The following is a 20,504-nucleotide window of genomic DNA, read 5'->3' on the forward strand; positions in this document are numbered from 1 at the left end:
TTGACTTTTTGTATGTGATTAATAACGTATTGAATCTATCCTATGCATGCACCGGGCATTATATATATATATATATATATATATATATATATAATGCCCGGTGCATGCATAGGATAGATTCAATACGTTATTAATCACATAAATAATACATGGAATCATTAGTCATCAGTCTTTCATTTGGTGCTATAATTTTATACTGAGTAGATCTCAAATGCATAAAATAAAAATAAAGTAGGCATTGGATGAAGCAAGCATACAAAGAGATGTACAAATATATTATTTTTAGCTTTTTTTCCCCTTGGGAATAATTTCATATTCCCCTAACATGCTTTGCTTTAGCAACAAATTCTCAGTTCGTCACTACATTTACCCATATCGTTTACTCATGGGCTAGTCTCAAAGGTTGGTCACATTTTTTCATATGTTTTCCAAATACTCACTTCAAACCACAGGCGCCAACTTTCCAATGTGCCGGCGGGGGTGCTCAATCTCCGATTCTGCCCCAGGCTCAGCCCCCACTCCTCGCCTTCCCCCAAGTCCCCACCCCGCCTCTTCCCACCCCATTCCACCCCCTCCCCTGAGTGCCATGTCCTCGCTCTCCCCTTCCCTCCACAGAGCCTCCTGCATGCCGCGAAACAGCTGATTGCGGCAAGCGGGAGGCATGGGGAGGTGATGATTGGCAGGGCCCACCGACAGGCAGGAGGCGCTGGGGGAAGGAGAGGGGGGCTGATAGGATGCTGCTGGTGGGTGCTCAGCAACCACCATTTTTTCCCCGTGGGTGCTCCAGTCCCAGAGCAGCCACGGAATTGGCACCTATACTTCAAATAAATACATCAGAATACATGTTTGGTGGAAACAGAAGTTGGTTCAATAAAAGATATTACCTCACCCACCTTCTCTCTCTGGGGAAAAACAAACTTTCGGTTTTTAAATATTATTCAGGGTTTGGGGTTTTTTTTGGCTATTGCTATCCATAAGTAATATGTGACACTATGCAAAGAAGATAAAAAAAGGAAATGTCAGAAGCATTCAAATTTCCTTGTAATATACCCAGTGGTAAGCAGAGGAGCGCTGTTGCAATGCTTCAATATCTCATACAAAAAGTCATTTCACAGATTTTGACCAATTTTATGACCAGGCTGTAGCATGGATGAGATCCTAACTACCTGGATGGGACTGTATTTCTACATTATTTATTGACCTTATGTATCCATCTAAGTTTTAGATCAGGGGTCTCAAACACGTGGCCCACGGGCTGCAAGCAGCCCCCAGAGTTATTTCCTGCAGCCCACCATAGCTCCCCTTATCCCCCACCTCCGCCTCCCTGAGTGTCCCCGCTCCTCTGCCTACCTCCCAGCTCTTCCCGCTGCCAAACAGCTATGTGGTGGTGCTTAGGACTTTCCGGGGGGTGGGGGAGGAGTGGAACGCGGCACGCTCAGGGGAGGAGGCAGATAAGAGGCGGGGCCGGGGCTGGGATTTGGGGAAGGGGTTGGAATAGGGGCAGGGAGGGGGCAAAGTTAGGGCAGCGACTTTGGGGAAGGGGTTGGAATGGGGGTGGAGAAGGGTGGGAAGAAGCGGGGCAGGGGCAGGGCCTTATGGAAGGGGTGGAGTGGGGCCAGGGCCAGGGGCAGAGTTGGGGGCTTTTGTATCTTTGTATGAAAAGGTGTCAGTGATGCGGCCCTCAGGCCAAGGTACTAGTCCTCATGTGGCCCTCGTGGTGATTTGAGTTTGAGATCCCTATTTTAGATAGTATTTGAGGACTTATTCTAACCCTGCTTATGAGGACTTTTATAACATAAACATCAGATTGTAAGTGGTTTCTAACATAGTGACTCCATTGTGTAGGTTAATCATGTCTTAATTATGTCGGTGTACTGGGCAAACTAGTCCTCCTAAAGCCCTGATCTCGGTGTGGGAGGGAGGACATCCCAAAATGCATTGTTCACAAAAATCCATGCCTTGGCCCCAGCCGCACCCTTCTGCACCACCAATATGGTACCTATGCACCAAAATTTGCCCAGAATGCACTAATACCAAATGGCTGTGCAGCACAGCAGGTTGGACTTGACCAACAGAACTGACACCAGATTGTGCAGGAAAACCTGTTGCTGTGTGCATGAGCTGAGCCATGTTAGCTGTGGCCACAGTAGAAGAACACACCAGAGTCCAACTGCACTGTGAATGTGGTTCCACTGAGCGTAATTTGAGCCCTGGGCTCTAATGATGAGAATGAGTTACTTTGGGTTTTGTTTCGATTTCTTGTCTGCAGTGGGGCCTATAGTTCACAGAAATATGAGTCAGTGAGACAAATTAGTTGTCAACTTTTAAAATGACGCAGGCCAGTGCTGCTATGATAAGAATCTTTGGTTCTCTTACTGAGGTAAGAATGTTTCTAAGGCACTTTATAAGACAATCTTAGTTCATAGCCCTTGAACAATAAGAGATTTTCATTCGGTTTGGAAAGCGGGGAAGGGGAACGTTGTTTATTTAGTTCAAGAAAGCAGCTGAACAGAAGCTTTAAACTTTATCAAGATTTGCATAGGAAATGAAATCTAACAGTGGTTACTGGTATACAGAGGATATGCCAAAAGAAGAAGTGATAAACTGGCTGCATAAGCTGGTGGCACAGTTTGCTCTGCTCTTGATTGTCAAACATCATAAAAGAAGCAAAATCATGAAGATCATATGATGTTTTCTTTCTGTTTATTTTTCCATGCATCTTGTGAAGGGTGCAGTCCTGACAGCCTGGAGACTGAAGTGCCTTGTTTATGTACTGAATGGTTAAGGATGGGCCAGCCCAGTTCAGTGTCCACTTCCCCTGCATTTCCCCGCACCACTCGTGTGCCTCCATTTTATACAGGGCCTCTGAATAGCCTCCAACAGAAAGTAATTTTGGTCACTGCTGACCTGATTTAAACTAATGAGCTGGAGGTGAAAGTCTTCCTATCTCACTACCAATCCCATGAAACATCTAGTTCTCCAAAATATCACATGACTTTGATTAATTTTTAAACCAGAAGTATATCTTCAGTTCTTTGTAGCCACACAGCTTTGACAGCTTTCATATAAGGAAAGCTGCACTGCTCGTTTTGTGTCGAGAGATATGAAAAGCAGATAGTGCCTAAAGCAAACATTTAATTTCTCTAAGGAAACTGAACATGCAGATCACTTCTGCTTGCCACGCTCTGAAAGTGGCGTAGGTGCTCTGCATGCAAACAAAAGGACCTGATCCTACACTTTAAACTCAAAGAGCCCACTAAAGTGCCACCTTGACCTCAACGACCTTGGTGTGAGTGAGGACTACAGGATCAACTCTGATATGAGCAAAGAATACCAACAGTGCCAGCCTAATACCAGTGTCTCTCTCCTCAGCTGTCCACATGTCGCCCTGTTGTTGGTCTTTGTGGGTGAACATGTTTCTGTGTATGACTAGACAAAATATAGCAACTCAACCATTTTCCTCCATCCTTTATCTTTTCTATCATTTCTGACAGATATCAGCTGATGGCTTTAGTTGTACAGTATATTGCTTTTATCTTCCCAACCTGGGGCTCTGTAAATTTCACTTTATGAAGGTACAGTTCAGAAAACTGAACAGATGGGGCTAAATTATTTCCTAGAGTATAAGCCTATCCTATCCTCCCATGTCCCACCCAGCCTTTCTCTCTGACATCCAGGGAAGCAGAGCAGGCTGGGAAATGTAGTCCATTATGGCAGCCATATCTGTAGATTTAGCTTCTGACAAGGCCTGATGGGAAATAAGTGGTCCATATAAACAACACCCTTTCCCCAGATAAAACAGAGACCTGGAAGGAGTCGGGCTATTGGAGTAGAAACAGTCAAGTAAAGGCATCTCCTTATGTTTAACTGTTTATAATTGTTTGGGGATTTTTGGTAGCATCTTTGCAGTGGATACCTTTGAAAATTATCTGGAGTGACCAGTGAAATTGCATGTAGTTTTGCACCTCTCTGAGGCAGGTTAAAATAAAGTTACTTCGACAAAAGGAATGTTCTGTTAGCACATTCGGCCGGTGAAAATTTGCTATCTCCTGAAGCTCAGAGAAGCCTCTCTTCATAGCCAAGGCTCTGTGGCTTGGAGTTGCTGAACTGAAAAACAGCTGAGCTGAGAAGCAGCTGCTCTGTGCAGCACTAACTACCTTGTGTGACCTCTATCTGCTGCCGGGAGGCATCGCATAGTGGCACGAGTAGTGAGTGCCTATATAGATCCTAAATGCCTGGAGGCTCTTTTTCAAAATTATTTAAGATTGTACCAATATCAAATGGGCATTTAGTGTTAGTGGGGGGTGGGGCGGGAGTTGAAAGGGTATCTATCGTTTAAATGTCCCAAACTGTTATAATCATTATTAAATAATTATTTATTAAACACTTTATACCACAATATCTTCTCATGGCACTTCACAGAGATTTAAAGAGCCATCGGGTGAAATCCCAGTGTCACTGAAATTAATGGCAAGACTACTGATTTCAATGCCACCAAAAGTCAGCCAGGGTCCCTGCCCCAAACCGCTTACAATTTAAATTTCTAGCATAAAGATCCCACTTCTGATCTCAGATGACCTCAGCAGAGTAACTGCTGTTTTATGCTAGTGTAAGTGAGATTGGAATCTGATCTAAAATGAAGTTACGCTGGTGTAAAACTGGTTTGGGTCCTAAAATAAGAGGCGGAGGAAGGAGAGCTTAGGGAAAGGAGGGACAAAGGTTAAAGTAAGTAACAACAACACTGTATGAAAAGCAAATTTAAACGCTCTGATATTTCACACATTCGAAACAAATAATTGGAAAGAAAAATTTAGAGAGGATATTGCATTATCATATGGGTGATCAACAGGGTGACCAGATAGCAAGTGTGAAAAATCGGGATGGGTATGGGACGTAATAGGCACCTATATAAGACAAAGCCCCAAATATCGGGACTGTCCCTATAAAATCGGGACATCTGGTCATCCTAGTGATCAATGACAGCTCTGGGTTGAATATAAAATAGCAATGGCCCCCATTAGAGCTATATTAGATTATACTCATTTTATCTTGAAAGCACAAAGCATGTTCCTTTAAATAAACAGAAAATGCTTAATATAACAACATGTGCCAAATAATCACTACTGTGTTTCACAATATGTTCTGTGACTGATTCCCTGCGCCACAGTAAACTGGTATACATGGTAGTTCTGGATGGTATAACTCACTGTGTAACGTATTTGGAGTGATTTTAAACAACTAATTGTTTGGGGATTTTTTTAATTGTCAGTTCCCAATAGGGCATTCAGAAATAGTCACATCATTATTATTTATTATTATTTTCTATTATTTTCAAATGGTGATGTACTGGTTTTAGTGGCTGGAAAGTGTTGTGAATGCTTGAGACATGTTGCATTGCAGGGAAATCTATCCAAGCCACTTCCAGTTTGTCAAAACACGTAGTTGGTAAGTGCTATCTGCAGGTATTGCAAGGCACATCTGGGCTGGTGCAAAGAGCAATCAGCTCTTTTTGGCTGCAAAGACTATTCAGCACCTCACAGAAGGCATTCAGCACCTGGCAAAATCAGACCCTTTATGTGCGATCATTCCCAGTAGAGGTTCAGACAAACATTCTGCTCTTGTCTTCAGAAAATAGCCAGCCTACTGAAGGGACACAGCTAACTGGTACTCCACAGAGCAAATTATGCTCTTTCTGTCAGGGCAAAGATGTGCTCTCTGTGCTTCATTCTGCCTGAAGAGCAGCCCTGCCTGTGAGGAGCACAGTCATATTAAGGGGAAAAAGACAGATCATCTGTCTTTCAGTCAGTCCGCCTAGGACAGGAAGAGATTGACACCTCAGGAAGGAACTCATCATTAATGGAGGAGCTTAACAGCAGAGTGCACGCAGCATAGAGCAAATCCTGCTCTAAAACCCTGAGTTCAAGGCCAAAACAATAACTGGGTTTAAAAAAGAATGAAATAAGTTAATGGAGGACAGGTCTATCAATGGCTATTAGCCAAGATGGTCAGGGATGCAATCCCATGCTCTGGGTATCCCTAAACCTCCAAGTGCCAGAAGCTGGGACTGGATGACAGGAGATGGATCACTTGAAATTGCCCTGTTCTCTTTATTCCCTCTGAAACATCTGACACTAGCTACTGTCAGAAGTCAGGGTACTGGGTTAAATGGACCATTGGTCTGACCTAGTACGGCCGTTCGTAGGTTCTTAATAGAGCCTAGACTAAGTCTATAACATAACCAGCTAATAACTGAAAGGATGTTAAACTGTGTCTACTTGGCTTCAACCCCGGTAAACAGAGCCTAAATTGCCCCATTGTAAATTTGGAGGGAGTTCACTGAAGTCAACAGTGATCATCAGATTTACAAGTGCACCACTGGGGAGTGATATGGCCCAGTGGGATTTTGCCTGAGTAACAACTAAGCATTATTGCAAAACTCCCACTGATTTCAAGGGGAGCAGGATTGATCCTAAGTAAGGAGAGTAAAACGGGGCCCCATGTCTATGGAAATTAAGGGCCTGATTCTGATCTCATTTATACAAAGGTAAATCAAAAGTAGCAACCCTGCAGTCAGGAGTTATCACAGTGTAAATAAGCTCAGAATCAGGTCCTACATGTGTGTTTCTTTGGAATAGAATTTTGACAGCTTCCTTCTCAACATTAATGCTATCTGAAGGTAGGGAGTTTAGGAGGGAGTCCATGGAATCACATGAATAAACACCTTCTCCTACAGCCCTATTGCTCCTCAATCCCTTGGGTGACAATTATTGCCTCAGTGATGTTCTTCAACACTGTGTGACTTAAATTAAACTACTGCAATTACAAATACCTCATTCCCGGGTTTTGCCTTTTGAAATGTAAAGCCTCCAATGACTGTGTTGTCTTATGGGTTTTTTCAGTGCCTAGCATAACAGGACCCAACTGGTGATTGGGGCCTTTGGCCATGACCTTAATATAAATAAAAATGAATAAATGACCTGTTCTGCTCACTTTTTCACCTCGAGTCTACTAAATCAGTTAATTGTCACAAGCATGTAAGCCAACTGGAGTTTTGCCTGAATAAAGACTGCTAGATTTTTGCCCTGTATTCTTTTATTATTATTCTTTATCTTCTCTTATACTATTATGCATAATGCTTCCTACTTTCTACCTTTTCATCTACAGTCTTGATTTATTAACACGTTTGTTGACATTTTGCTCCCCTAGCTTTGCATGGGAATGTATTTCATAAAAGTGCAAAAACAAATCAAGAGCAAGCAGAATCCTTCTTACTCAAAAGTCTTATTGAGCTATCAGCAGAAATGCCAATGTCTTCTGATGCATCCGATGAAATGAGCTGTAGCTCACGAAAGCTTATGCTCAAATAAACTGGTTAGTCTCTAAGGTGCCACAAGTACTCCTTTTCTTTTAACGTCTTCACCGCATCACAAGGAGATGAAAATGTTATTTTGTTATAACCTTCCATTCCTCAACTCAGAGGACTTATACAGTATTTCACTGGAGTACGTAGTGTTTCAGTCATGAGCACATGTTGGTTCTTTTATTGGTGAATCTATCGTGTGTGATATTTCATGAGTGTGTATTATTATTTGTAGCTGTTGCTTTCATGTAGCAACTGTAATAAACTAGCTGGATATATGTTCCTTTCACTTACTAATTAAAATCAGCATTGTTAAATTTACTTTTTGAAAAAATGGATCTACTGCATTGGGAGTATTACTGACTCCATTTGCAAGTCTTTTGCATCAAATATGTGAATTGCAAAGTGACTTGGCATCCCTACTCATATTTGGGAGAGGCAAGACAAGATAACTTTAACATGTAATTCAAATTACCTTCCAGAACAGGAAATAATCAGATTACTTCACAAAACTACTTTTCGTTTTAATTAAGTAGTTGTTGCAATCAATTACTTCCACAGTTGTATCACTATATACATTGTGTGTGTGTGTGTGTGTGTGTGTGTGTGTGTGTGTGTGTATCAATTATTAACTGGTCCTTTTTGACCTACCTAAACCTGAGACAAGACTCCCTTCTATTTTCAGGAAATGGCCCAAATGGATAGCTCAGACCTAAATCAGGGAGACTATAATCAGAATCCAGACCCAGACACAGATCATATTTTTGCAGCTGACTTCCATCTCTACAGAATACAATGAGCCAAATTAAAATCCCAGATCCAATTCTTTGGCTATTCAGACTCCATATTCCAACCTTTTAGCAGCTTACACCCATCTCTGTCACCATTGTTCACCTTTGCCACTTGTTTCCTCTTTGCTGCCAGGTGTTATGTATATAATACAGCCATTTATTTTAAACTTTTAATGATCACCTTTGATCTGGTTTGATCTGAACCTGGATCAAGCTGGGTAGTCTGACAGCTACACCAGAGTTCAGTACACAGTCTAGGAAATACACTCCATGACAGCAGTGAGCAAACATTAAATAAAAAGCTTTCATTCACACTTGTTTGTTTGTTTGATTTTTCATGATGCACCAGACTTTATATTTCATTCTTGGTGCACATGCCACAATCCCAGCAGTCCAGCCTCCCTCAGGGCAATGGAAGAGACTTGATAAAAATGCCAATGTATATGAGAGAGTTAGATTAAGCAGTTCTATAAGAGTGGACTGATGTCACCCAATTGCTTACGTGAGCAAAGCTCCAACATGGATGAGAAAGAGATTATCTCCACTATGTGAAAGGCTACCTCTTTCCATGCATATAAGCCATATAATGACAATATACTAACTATACAGAGAGACACGGTACAATATGAAGAAAAAGAAAAGTGCTAAACTTGTCAGTTTCTACATTATTTACTAATATTTTAAAACTAGTATAAAACAAATGAAGGGCAGGGATGCAGATAAAAATGACGGAGCTGGAAATAGAGTTTGGAGTAATATACAGAGGACAATTGCAGGAGGGGTATTGAAACATAAAATGTTACGTATCTCAGTTATTTCTTTGCACTGTAGATAACAAAACAATAACAACTACAATACGAAAGTTAGGATAAATCTAGGTGCATTAAAATGAACACATAATCATACTGTCTTAAACCAAACCCTAGTGCAATAAGTAGGTTGCATGCAATGAGATGATATTCAGTACTAGCAAGTGTAAATTCCTGTATTGAGGGAGAGGAAATAAATAGCACAGCTATTAATTGAGGGGTAGCTAGCTGTGAATTTGAGCAAGATCTAAGGGTGATCACAGACAGCAAATTAATACAGAGTCTCAGTGTGATGCTGCTGGGGTGGAGATGCCATGCTATTTTTGGATCTGTATATATATAAAAGGATCATATGGAAAGCTAAAGAGATAACAGTGTCATGTTAACACAGCCCTAGCACAGCCATAGTGGGAATAGCATGTGCAGTTCTGATCTCCACAGATTAGAACGGATATAGAAAAATTAAAGGAAACACAAATAAGGGCAATAAAAGTGATCCAAGGACGGATGGAGAGATTGAAGGAACTAAATTAATATAGTCTAGAAGTGAGAAGAATATGTGGGCCATGAGCCATCTATAAATACCTTTAAGGTAATAATATATGTGAAGGTAAATAATTAATCTGGCTCAAAAGATGGTAGAACAGGGAGCAGTTGATTGAAATTAAGTAAGGAAAAGTTCTGGATGGAAAGTAAGAAGAAGTTCTTTAAAGTGCTGCACCAGAGCAATGACACAGACCCCAAAGGAGGTTGTCTGGGTACAGTCATTGCCCAAATTCAAGAACAGGTTAAATAAGAAGCTAGGGAAAAAGATGTAGACAATAGCGCTCTTAAAATCCAAAGGCATACACCAGGCAATCTTTTTTTTTTTTTCATGTTCTATTTACTTTGGTTATCTGAAAGGCTGGTGCTCCTACACAGAAGTATATAATATATGATGCTTACAGGACCTGGCCCACTCTGCTGCTATATATCTGGTTAAAATCGAACCCAGGTCAGTTGGTTGTCCTGTGGCTTATGTAAAATAAGTTTTGTGGATTTCTGGAAGAACAAGTGTCCTCATTGCACAAACCACCATCCCAATAAGCAGACTTATGGGCAGTTTCAGCATTGAGGCCAAAGGCTGAAAGGGCATGAAATCTGATTTTTTTTTTTTTTAAACACATAAAGGTGAACCTTCTAGCTCTGAGTTCAGAGACATTAGTATGACAATGTGAAGTGGAATCTTGACACGGTTGCTGCTCATGTTGTACCTTGTCTGTGGATCAGTTGAGAACCAATCATGCCAATATATCACCTTTCAGGAATGCTAAAATACACAACACTTAAAAAATATAAAAAAGCGGGCACTGGTAACAAGTCCTAGAATTTTTAATGACAAATGGGTGCACACACACCAGGCATATAAATCCATGTAGCATCATTGCCCCCACCCTTTACAAATATCCCATCCCAACTGCACTCACCAGTCGGGACTTCTGTCCCCTTCTCACTGTGGATGGGCAGTGGTGATTCCTCCATAGGGTGAGGCACTGATGGAAAGTAATGAATTGTGGTAGTATTTGTCGCAAAGTGACAATCACAAGACGGTCCCTTTATTATCATTATAATACAAATGCCTGGTTACTGTCACCAGGAGTCCTTTTTCAAAATGTCACAATGGCAGGAGGTGGCCCCTGCAAATATTTCACGTGTCCGAGGCACCTCTGAGAATTCAGACATATCAGTGGGATCCACCATCTGAAGTTTGAAATCCCTGGGTTTAATTTCCTCTTGAGAGTTCACATTCTGGGGGGATTATTAGCTTCTGAAAGTTTAACATTATCGAAGAGGCCTCATTTTGGTCATTCACAGTCGATGGGGTTAATCCCAATCTAGAATTCATATCCGCGGAAGTTTAGACCCTTCTGAAAATTCACACTGCACAGACAGGTTTCTATCCTGGAAGTTTCATAATTCCGACACTTGACAATATGCTGGTTATTCACATCCCTGGAGTAAACTCTCTTTTGGAAATTCATACTGTTGAAGAAGCCAAAGGGAGCCAAGGCACTGAGGCACATATAGAGACAGGTTACAGACATCAAATCTGAGTCATGATATTTCATGCACAGAACCAGGAGAGAGAGGCTCTGGTGCTCAAAGCTTGCCTTTGGCTGCTGAAATGCCACAGCAGGTGGTAGAAGGTTGTACTGCATGTGGCCTCTTGGCCATAAATTTTGTATCACTGATCCATTTTATGGAATATATTCCAGTTACAAGGCTCTAGATTATCCAGATATTCAGCTTTATGATATTAAAGTCACTAGAGGGAGATCTTTGAATCTGCATTCCAATGGGCTCCAGATTCTAGCGTACAACGTCGGGACACCGTATCATCATGTCTTTATGTTTCTTTTTCTATTTGGAGCCTCTTCCTTTAAAGATGTTTTTGTTACCCTGGTGATTCCTCTTTAAAAAACTGGGGGAAATGTGTCCTTTGAACTCTTTTCAAGAGACTTGAATTTTCTATATTAGGGGTCCCATGTTGAAAAAAGTGAGTAATATGACTCCTGGAATTTTTCCATTCCTATTGTCTTTTAAAAAATGGTACCGTAGCTTTTCAAAGATACCCTCAGTCTCAGTTTTAGCATCCCAGTGTAAAGGACAATTCTTTTTAATTGCTGGTGTGGGGGTTTTTTTTCATTTAATATACACATGCTCTTCTCCTTTGAAAAAGCTTATCCTTAATTGATTGCCCTAACTATTTCCATAAAACCAGCCAAAAGAATGTTCATAATTCAAAGATACAAAATAAAATTCTTATAACATTTCTGCCAGAAATATAGCCAGAATATAGCGAGTTTTCAATAGATTTTTGACTAGCAATGGACTACGCAGTTGTGTCTTGCTAGATTCAAAGAGGCTCAAGTCTCTGTCTACACCTAAGCCCTCCACTTATTGAAATGCAAAATAAAGGGTAGCATAAGAGAGAAACAGCTGAACACAGTTGACTACATAACTATCGTACTAGACAGGGAAATAATGGTCTACAAGGGTGCTTTGCGCAAGCTCCTTTTATCTAAAAGCGGAACTAACATTCCAGCCCAATAACACACACAAAAAACATTTGTCACCACACAGCATTTTGCTACATATTAACCAGGAGTTTCTATCTGAGTCTAATCTAGTGCCGTAATTCAGAGACGTATGTTATTTTCTGAAAAAATGTTGATTTATGAGAAGTCAGATTGATGTGAATGCTCATGGCTTGCCACGCCACTTGACCTAGTGCGTGCTTCAAAGTTATATAAAGCAGGTCCTCTGCATTGCAATTAATGCAGTCATTTTCCTCATTAAGGCTCATTTTGCACTAAGGCATTAATGGTCTTAATCTATGCTGCTTCTTGAAAGATTTTCTTGACTTTACTTATTAGAGAGAGATACTGGAGCAGAATTTACTTGACTACTCAAAGTTTTAAAATCAGAGATCTGCAAGCAAATCAAGTTGCTAGGCGACGTGTAAAACTGTTGAACTCCATGATGTGTAGCTTTACGTATTCTATGGAGAGTCCTGTACAAGATTCATCAGCCTGATGTAGACTGAGCATTTATTCTGGAGGCAAATGTATTCACAAAACATTTGCAACAATATTCACTGATGGCTGGTGTTATTTAATCTCATTTTAGAGGGTCCATGGGTTGTAAAAAAGGCCTGAAACATCTGTATGCTACAAGAGGCCACACACATAAACAAATAAACAAAAACAACTTTACAGACACAACTTGGATTTTGTAGAAGAATCCAAAAGAGAGAAGCTTATTTTTAGCATAGGACTGGGAGCTAGGACTCCTGAGTTCTAAACTGAACTCTGACATTGATTCCCTCTTTGACCTTGGCCAAGTCACTTAGGGCTTGATCCAAAGCCCACTGAAGTCAATGGAAGTTTTTCCATCAAGTTAGTGGGCTTTGGTAGAGACCCTCAACCACTCTGCATCCGTTGCCCCTCATATATAAAGTGAGACGTTACTTCATACCTACTTCACAGGAGTTACCAATATCTGTAAAGTACTTTGTGATGGTGCCTAGGTACTACCATGATATACACAACAGAACTGCATATATAGATTTGAGATAACAGGTATTGAGTATTGTTATTGTGTAACTGAAGTTTATATTTACATGCTCTTTATTCAGTTGGTTTCTATGAGCAGATGGTAAGCGTTCAGTATTTGAACATTCTAATCGTTTTTATAATCCTTTTGTAATTTCATAAATGAACATAAATAACACTTACATGAAGAAGAGTCTCTCCTGAATGGATTTTCTCTTCCTGTTTTTGGAGGGGGGGAGAAGAGGGAGAAGAAGAAAAAGAAAAAAAAAAGAGAAAGCAAATAAATAGACAAATACATAAAATAAAATAAAATAAAATTAAATTAAATTAAATTAAAATAAAAAAGAGGGAAAAAGTCCATCAGGATACTAAGATACATTTGATTTATACGTCATCATGCAGATGATATCCAACAAATAATACGTATGAACTAAAGAAGTTTTTTGAAGTACATCAAGATACTGAACATAATACCACAAAAATAGGTCGTTTCTCATCTGTCATCCCACAGCAAATTTTAATATGAATTGTTACAGAAATTTTGCCTGCATGTGTATTAAGAGCAAGTAAATTACACTGTCTGAGTGAAAATAACATTCCAAGGCCATTTTACGTGGAGCAAGGTAAGAAGGCTTTTCAAATTACTTCCTAAAGTTCTCATTGATGGCCACATGCATCTCTGTGTAGGATCTCTGTTTCCCATCTACTCAGTGCTAACATGCATATCTGGGGCAACCCCTAAGGCAGTGTCTCATAGGTTTTGCAAATCACTTTCCTCCACCCTATGCCCAAGACACAGTTGCACTGAGACACAAGCCTTGCAGCCAAAAAACTAGTGGATGGCTCCCTCTGTTATGGCAGGGAAACCATAACAACAAACACAATGGAGCTGTTGGGACTCAACAAGCCTTCACTCCAACAAATGACTTTGGATAACCACCCTGCCTCATGCCATTCCCCTTTCCTGTCTTCAGTGTAAACAGGGATTGTGTAAACTTAAAAGTTAATTTGGATTAAGAAGGGTGTGAATTTAAAACACAATAACTATTCTTGAATAACTTCAAGTGCGGACACTCTAATTCTGGAATAACTCCCACATGTAGACAAGCCCTAAGTCCCTCAGAAAGATAAAAACCACATGAATACAGTGGTGGCAATAGAAGAAGCCAACTGCTATCACTTCTCTCTTTTTTCTTGGAAGCTCAGACCCTGAGGTAAAATAATATTGGTAAATGTTGGCCCTCCAATGGCAACCCCCATACTTAAATTTGGAAACAAATTAATGGATAACTTTACTGCACCTCTACTTCCAAACTTCTACTGGAGTATTTTACACCAATGTCAACCACGGTATAAGTTTAGCAATGCAGTAATGACCAGAGCTTAGCATGTACATTCTCTCTTTGAACAGATAAAAATACTTTGGGTCAGATCCTCAGCAGGTATAACTCAACTCAATCAATGTAGCTACAGCGATTTACACCAGCAGAGGCTCTAGCTTTTGGTTTAACCTATCCCAACATACACTTGGGGGAGGGGGGGAAATTCAATGAACATAGGAAGGACAACTTCATACTCTGACTTTCTTTCCAAACCACTGGAGAATCATTCCTGTAAGTGGACTATTCCAAGTGCAACTGTAGTTAAGTGGGAATTTGCTATATGAAGTGCTTAAATGATGGGACTATGGGATTACTTTTTAAAAGCAATCCTGTAGCATAAATGTGGGTTAGAGCATTTGACTTCTTTCATCACTAATCTCCCATTGTAATCTATTCAAAACTGCAATTTTAAAGCATTGACAATTGATTAGGGTGATGAATCAGATAAGGTATTACTTTCAAAAAGCTGGTTTCAAAGTAGCAGCCGTGTTAGTCTGTATTCACAAAAAGATAAGGAGGACTTGTGGCACCTTAGAGACTAACACATTTATTTGAGCATAAGCTTTCGTGAGCTACAGCTCACTTCATCGGCTGTAACTCACGAAAGCTTATGCTCAAATAAATGTGTTAGTCTCTAAGGTGCCACAAGTCCTCCTTATCTTTTTTTAAAAAGCTATAACTCCTCCACCTTGCACATTCATCTTTAGCTGTTGCATGTTTCAAACTGAACTGAAGTGTTCTTAAGAAAGCAAAAGCATCTTTATGGAGTCATTTGTCTACGTTCTAAAAACACTACAGAGCATGGCACTGCTGTACAGAGTCCCTGTTTGGTATTGGTTCAGGTGTGTCAGGTCACGATTGAGGTGTGCTGGCAAACTGGGAAGGAAGGGAGAGCAATGGAATAACAGAGGGGGTCTGGGAGATGAGAAATGAGGAGCATTGGCAGAGGGGTGTGATGAGGAGCTTGCACTGACTAAATGCAGTACCTGGCGCTATACTGTGCTACCAATTCTTCATTTCACCAATTCCACCCCCCTTGTTAGTAGAAACAGACAAAGGGTGTTTCTGGAGCTCTAGCGGAAATCACAGATGGAGGAGACTGCTCAGACACTAATTATTTTTATATATCTAAAGTTAAAAATTAAATGATGGTGACTATGCTGTTTTACTCATTTTTAAAAAATATAGTACAGACCTCAGTCAAAAGATCCAGTGTTCTGAACCTGCTATTACTGCGGAATACTGCATGGGTTTTTTAATACTGGAAACAGAGGGCTTTCCAAAGCAATACTAGGGTTGACAGCATTATTATTTGCAGTGGACAGAAAGAGCCTTAGCAATGGAACTGACTCTAACCTACATTTTATAAGTGCAATTTCCCATCAATAAATTTCATCAGATAGTCATTTCCTTTACAGCACTCATTTCTTTAAACAAGATATTGTCAGATCCAATAGAATAAGAAAACAATTAATCTTTTCTCCAGAAAATGCTTCCACTATGGTACATGTAATGACACTGTAGAGCAAATAATCTACAGGAAAATAAAGATTTGGAAGACTGAAAGATTATATTGTTATGTTCTGAGGAGGGAAAGCGTAATGAAATAAAATGTGATTGTTTGGGGTTTAAACAGTTCTGCCATTGTATTAATTTGACAATTCAGGATGCTTCAGTAAAGTGAAAAGACTTTGGTTTACCCTAAATTCAGTTCTCTGTGCAATGATGGTTTAGTTGTCCTTTAGGGTTTACATTTCTCTGCCCCACAATCTATACCCTCAGTTGGCTCTGCTGATGCATTTGGGTGCAAAATGCAGATTACACTTTCAATGCAGAGCCAAGTGGGAACAGCCAAAGTTAGAAAGACACAGAATGGAATGCCTCCTTGCTACTGAAAGCACACACAGCACAAAACAATTAGGCTATGAGGGAGTAGAGCTTCAAAGCACTATATGGGGTTTTCTAACCGCGCTATAATCCATAGGACTTGCTCAGTTAAAATCCTCTTTGGAAATGCATCCCCAAATGGAAAGGAGGCTTTAAGTGCAAATCACGAGGCTGTAGCTCAGTCTTGGTATTCAGATTTCAAATTAAGGAATTAATCCTTGAAATTCTCCCCAGTTTTAGCTGTAAAACAAGTCACTCTGAAGAACCCTACTGAAGCCATTAAATTCTGGCAGGCAGGACTTCTCCAACATCATGCACAAATAGTAATCTAGTCTGAGGTTTCTTTGTATTTTTCCACAGCAGTGCTGCACCTCTTGTTCATACATGATTTCAAACATCCTGGAGACCCATTCTTACCTCAGCTCACGCATTGTGCCATTTAAAAAAAAATAAAAAAAAATAACCATCAAACCATCAAAAAAATAAAAATGCATAAGCTAATGGCTGCCAACTAAACTGAAGGGTCAAATTCTCCCCTGCATTACATTAGTGTACATTAACATCTGCAGAATTATTCCAGGTTTACACCAGAATCTGGCCTGATACCCCTAAAACCAAAGAAGGGCATTTTTAGACAAGCACTTCTGCCCATTTGTCCATCTCCTTAATGCCTCCAGATTGCTTTATGCTGGCTGCAGTTTACTGCTCTTTACATAGTGCCCTAGCACTGCACACAGTTAAGCAGCAGGTAGCTAGAGGATTTTGAAGCCAGTTGTCTGACACTACACACTGGAAAATGCAGGTTGGTAAATGGTAAACAACAGAAATTAAAAAATTAAAAAGGAATTCCCTTGCCCTTTCCATTCTCTCTCCATCTATATTATAGTACAATGATACTCAGACCTCAGTAGTGTGAATTCACTGTTTCATTTACTATAGTGCTATATATTCATATTTAAACAGTAGGACAAGGGATACATTTCCCTTGTCCTACTGTTTAAATATATCTCCTAAATATTTCCCCTGTCCTACTGTTTAAATATGAATATAAAGGCCAGTAATTTTGCTGTGAGAATTATATATATATATATATACACACATATATATATATACAGTATTATTCTCACAGCAAAATGACTGGCCAAGTATTATTACTTTATCAACTACAAGCAGTTAATAACACAGTAAAAACATCCTGACTGGTTAATAACTTAGTTTGTTTAATAATTAAGTGTTGAGTGTTTTAATATCATGTGCCGTAAAGAGCCACAGGAGACACATTAAAGAGCCACTTGCAACTCAGGAGCTTCAGTTTGAGTATCACTGATATAGCACATTAAGTTTGCCTGTCCTCCATATTCTGCCCTCTAGTGGCTGGAGTGTCATAGTTAGATCTGCCTGAGAACTGATTGAGAAACTATGTCACCCCCTACTGGCTGCAGCCTAAAGAGAATATAAGCCATAAGAAAGAGAAGATGGAAGAGAATGGGAGAGATGATGGGAGAGATGAAGACAGCAGTGAAGATCGAGATGGTGAGATGGAGAGACAAGAGGAGAAAAGGACAGAGGGGGGAAAAGAACAAAAAGGTAGATAAAGACCGAAGTGAGAGATGGGCTATCTCTGAATGTTTCACAGGTACTAGCTAACATTTACTCACCCACCTTTACTACAAATATCCTCCCTCCAGACACATACAATTCACCCTCAACTTGTGCCCCGATATTGGAGGGAAATAGCATTATTAGTACGGTAGCTATCCCTTTGTAAAAACTAAAATCTCCCTCTTTCACCACGACCATACTGTACACTTCTGTAAAAGAAAATGATCTTCCACCAACATCCCACAGGGAAATCTTTCCATAATACTTCTTTGGAAATAAACAAGGCCAAAAAGAGTTGGCCAGTTCTGCTTGAATCCAAATCTAGAAGTAACAAATCCATATGCCAAGATTTTAAAAGTTTTGCACAAAGTCTCTCTCCTCAACATTCCACAACACACAGTTTTATTGGGTTGATTTCCTTACAATCCTAAAGCCATAGAATCTAAACTGGTAGCAACTGTCATCCAAGTACCAAATTACCCAGACAACTAACTCCATGTCTCCTGAACAATACCGCTCCACTTTTTGTTGGTCCAACATTTGAAACATTTTGACATATAAGCAAAAAGGTACAGTGGTTACCAAAATAGCACTATAAACACAACCAGTTCTTCTTGGCACATTTTCTTAATGCCTTTCCCAATACGGTTAAAAAATGGGAACTAACCAAAAAAAAAAGCCTCTCTCCATCTTGGCATGAAGTCTACTGAAACACAAAAATCCTTCATATGTGGGACTGTGTTTCTTCAAACTTGTTTCTGTACCTCTGTTTTCCCACTATGTTTTCCTTTGTTATTATTATTTTAAAAAATAATAATAAAGAGAAGAAACAAGATTTCAGAACATGTAAGTGTAAGAATTTTGTCACTTTGAAGGAAAAAAGTAATTCTCAAAGAAAAATATATTTTTTCACCTCTCACGAATGAGGAAGTGGGTGAATATATTCTGAATTCTCCATCTTTAATGCATGTTTTATCTTCGGTGTGAATGCAAATTAACTCCCACACACACACCCCTTATCTTCATATATGGAAACTTAAAGCTGTCTCCAAAGTCTGTCTTTTGTTACATGATCATACACCACTGAATATTCATCATCTTAAACTCACTGGGCCAAATTCTGACCCAATCCACACTGATGTGAATCCAGAATTACTTTTTTGACACCAAGATAACTGAAATCAGAATCTTGACCCACAAAGTTATGGAAACTTTAACTGCCTCTGAAGAAAAGAATGTCAGACCCCGGTCAGATCCATTAGTAGCAGCAGCAGCTGCAACAGCACCGGCTGTATGGGTCTTTCAATTGGACCTGACTGGAGGTTTGCATACAGCCTTCAAAAAAATGTTGCATTTTGCACTAGGGGAAACAGCAGGGCTGGGAAAGAAGAAATGTACTTTTAACGGCTGGAGAGCTGCCAAGCAAGTGGTTAATTTCACACTGCAGACTGTTATCTGAAAAAAGTTAATACAAGGTGGTGGAGCATGTACGGAGGGCGAGATGGAAATAACCGCTCGAGAAACCACACGGTAGCCTAGATAGCAATTAAATATAGGTAGGTGTTGGGTTTTTATAAGGGACTTGAAAAGAAAGAAACGGCCCTATTGACCTGCGCGACCGAAATGCAAAGAAACAGCACGTTGTAATCTATCTAGCCCAGGGTACGGCAAACCACAGCGAAGATATGGGGCGGGGGGGGAGAGGCAGGAGGGAAACAGACCCTGAGCATAGATGAGACATTTGCAGCCCTGATCCACCGAGGCAATGCCCGCCCCCCTCCCCTTGTTCCTTCTGAGGGTCTTTTCTTTGCCATCTTCACGCAGCAACAAGAGAGAAGCGGCGATCAGTCCTCCCTCGTTCCCTCTCTGGCCGGGCAGATCTTCCTTCGGCAAAGGCAAAACCCCTCCCTGCCTCCTCCCGACGGCTCCTTCTTTGTTCCTTCCCCGTCTGCCTTCGGGAGCGACCAGAGCGCGAGGCTCTCTCCCTTTCTGGCAGACAATAGAGAGGGGATCTTACCTGCTGCGGGCTCAGGTAGCTGGCCAGGGCTCTAGGCGTCTGCCCGGTGCGTCCCAGGGAAAGGTACCGCCCGACTAGCCGGGCTGCGAGGGAGGCGGGGGTGATTTATAAGCGCTTTCTTCCTGACCTCTCGTCTCTGTTGTCTAATGAGGGAGCGTTGAGCATCACCCATCCTGCTGAGTGGAAAAACACCGGCTCAGCCTCTTCTTTGGTGGAGGGGGCGGGGGTGCTAGAGGAAGGGGTGGGGGGGAAGGAGGGGCCACGCTTCAGACACACAGCCCGGGAGCCTGGGCTGGCAGGCAGCCCGCTCAGCTCCGGGGAGGGGCAGCGGCCAGCGGGGCCGGGGGCAGGGAGGAGGGGGAGCTGCTGCTGCTGGGAGCCGGGAGGCTGAGTGCGGACGCGAGGCCAGCAGGCGAGCTCGGCGAAAGGGAAAGTGGAAGCTTCCCCCGCTGCTGGGGCAGCCCGTCCCGGCCGCGCGCAGGCTGCCGGCCCCCCCCCCCCCCCCTCTGCCGCGCATCCCCCTCTTCTGCCGCGCATCCCACCCCCCACCCCCGCTGGAGTC

General features: G+C 41.2%; 1 protein-coding gene across 3 annotated transcripts in view; it reads right to left on the minus strand.

Annotated features, from left to right (window-relative positions):
• SLC6A6 (solute carrier family 6 member 6) overlaps positions 1 to 20,184 on the minus strand; it is a 73,581-nt gene extending 53,397 nt beyond the window's left edge. Inside the window, exons 1-3 of one of the 3 annotated variants that reach the window (XM_073351299.2) lie at positions 19,943 to 20,184; positions 13,238 to 13,273; positions 10,427 to 10,492 (exon numbers count right to left, since the gene is read on the minus strand). In XM_073351299.2, the coding sequence (XP_073207400.1) occupies positions 10,427 to 10,481 (55 nt within the window). In that variant the 5' untranslated portion in view covers positions 10,482 to 10,492; positions 13,238 to 13,273; positions 19,943 to 20,184. The remainder of the gene's footprint in view (positions 1 to 10,426; positions 10,493 to 13,237; positions 13,274 to 19,942) is intronic. The other 2 variants (XM_073351300.2, XM_073351301.2) reach the window with 2 other exon arrangements.
• Positions 20,185 to 20,504: the final 320 nt, after the last annotated feature.

Source organism: Lepidochelys kempii, chromosome 7 (assembly GCF_965140285.1).
Source record: "Lepidochelys kempii isolate rLepKem1 chromosome 7, rLepKem1.hap1, whole genome shotgun sequence".
NCBI lineage: Eukaryota > Metazoa > Chordata > Testudines > Cheloniidae > Lepidochelys > Lepidochelys kempii.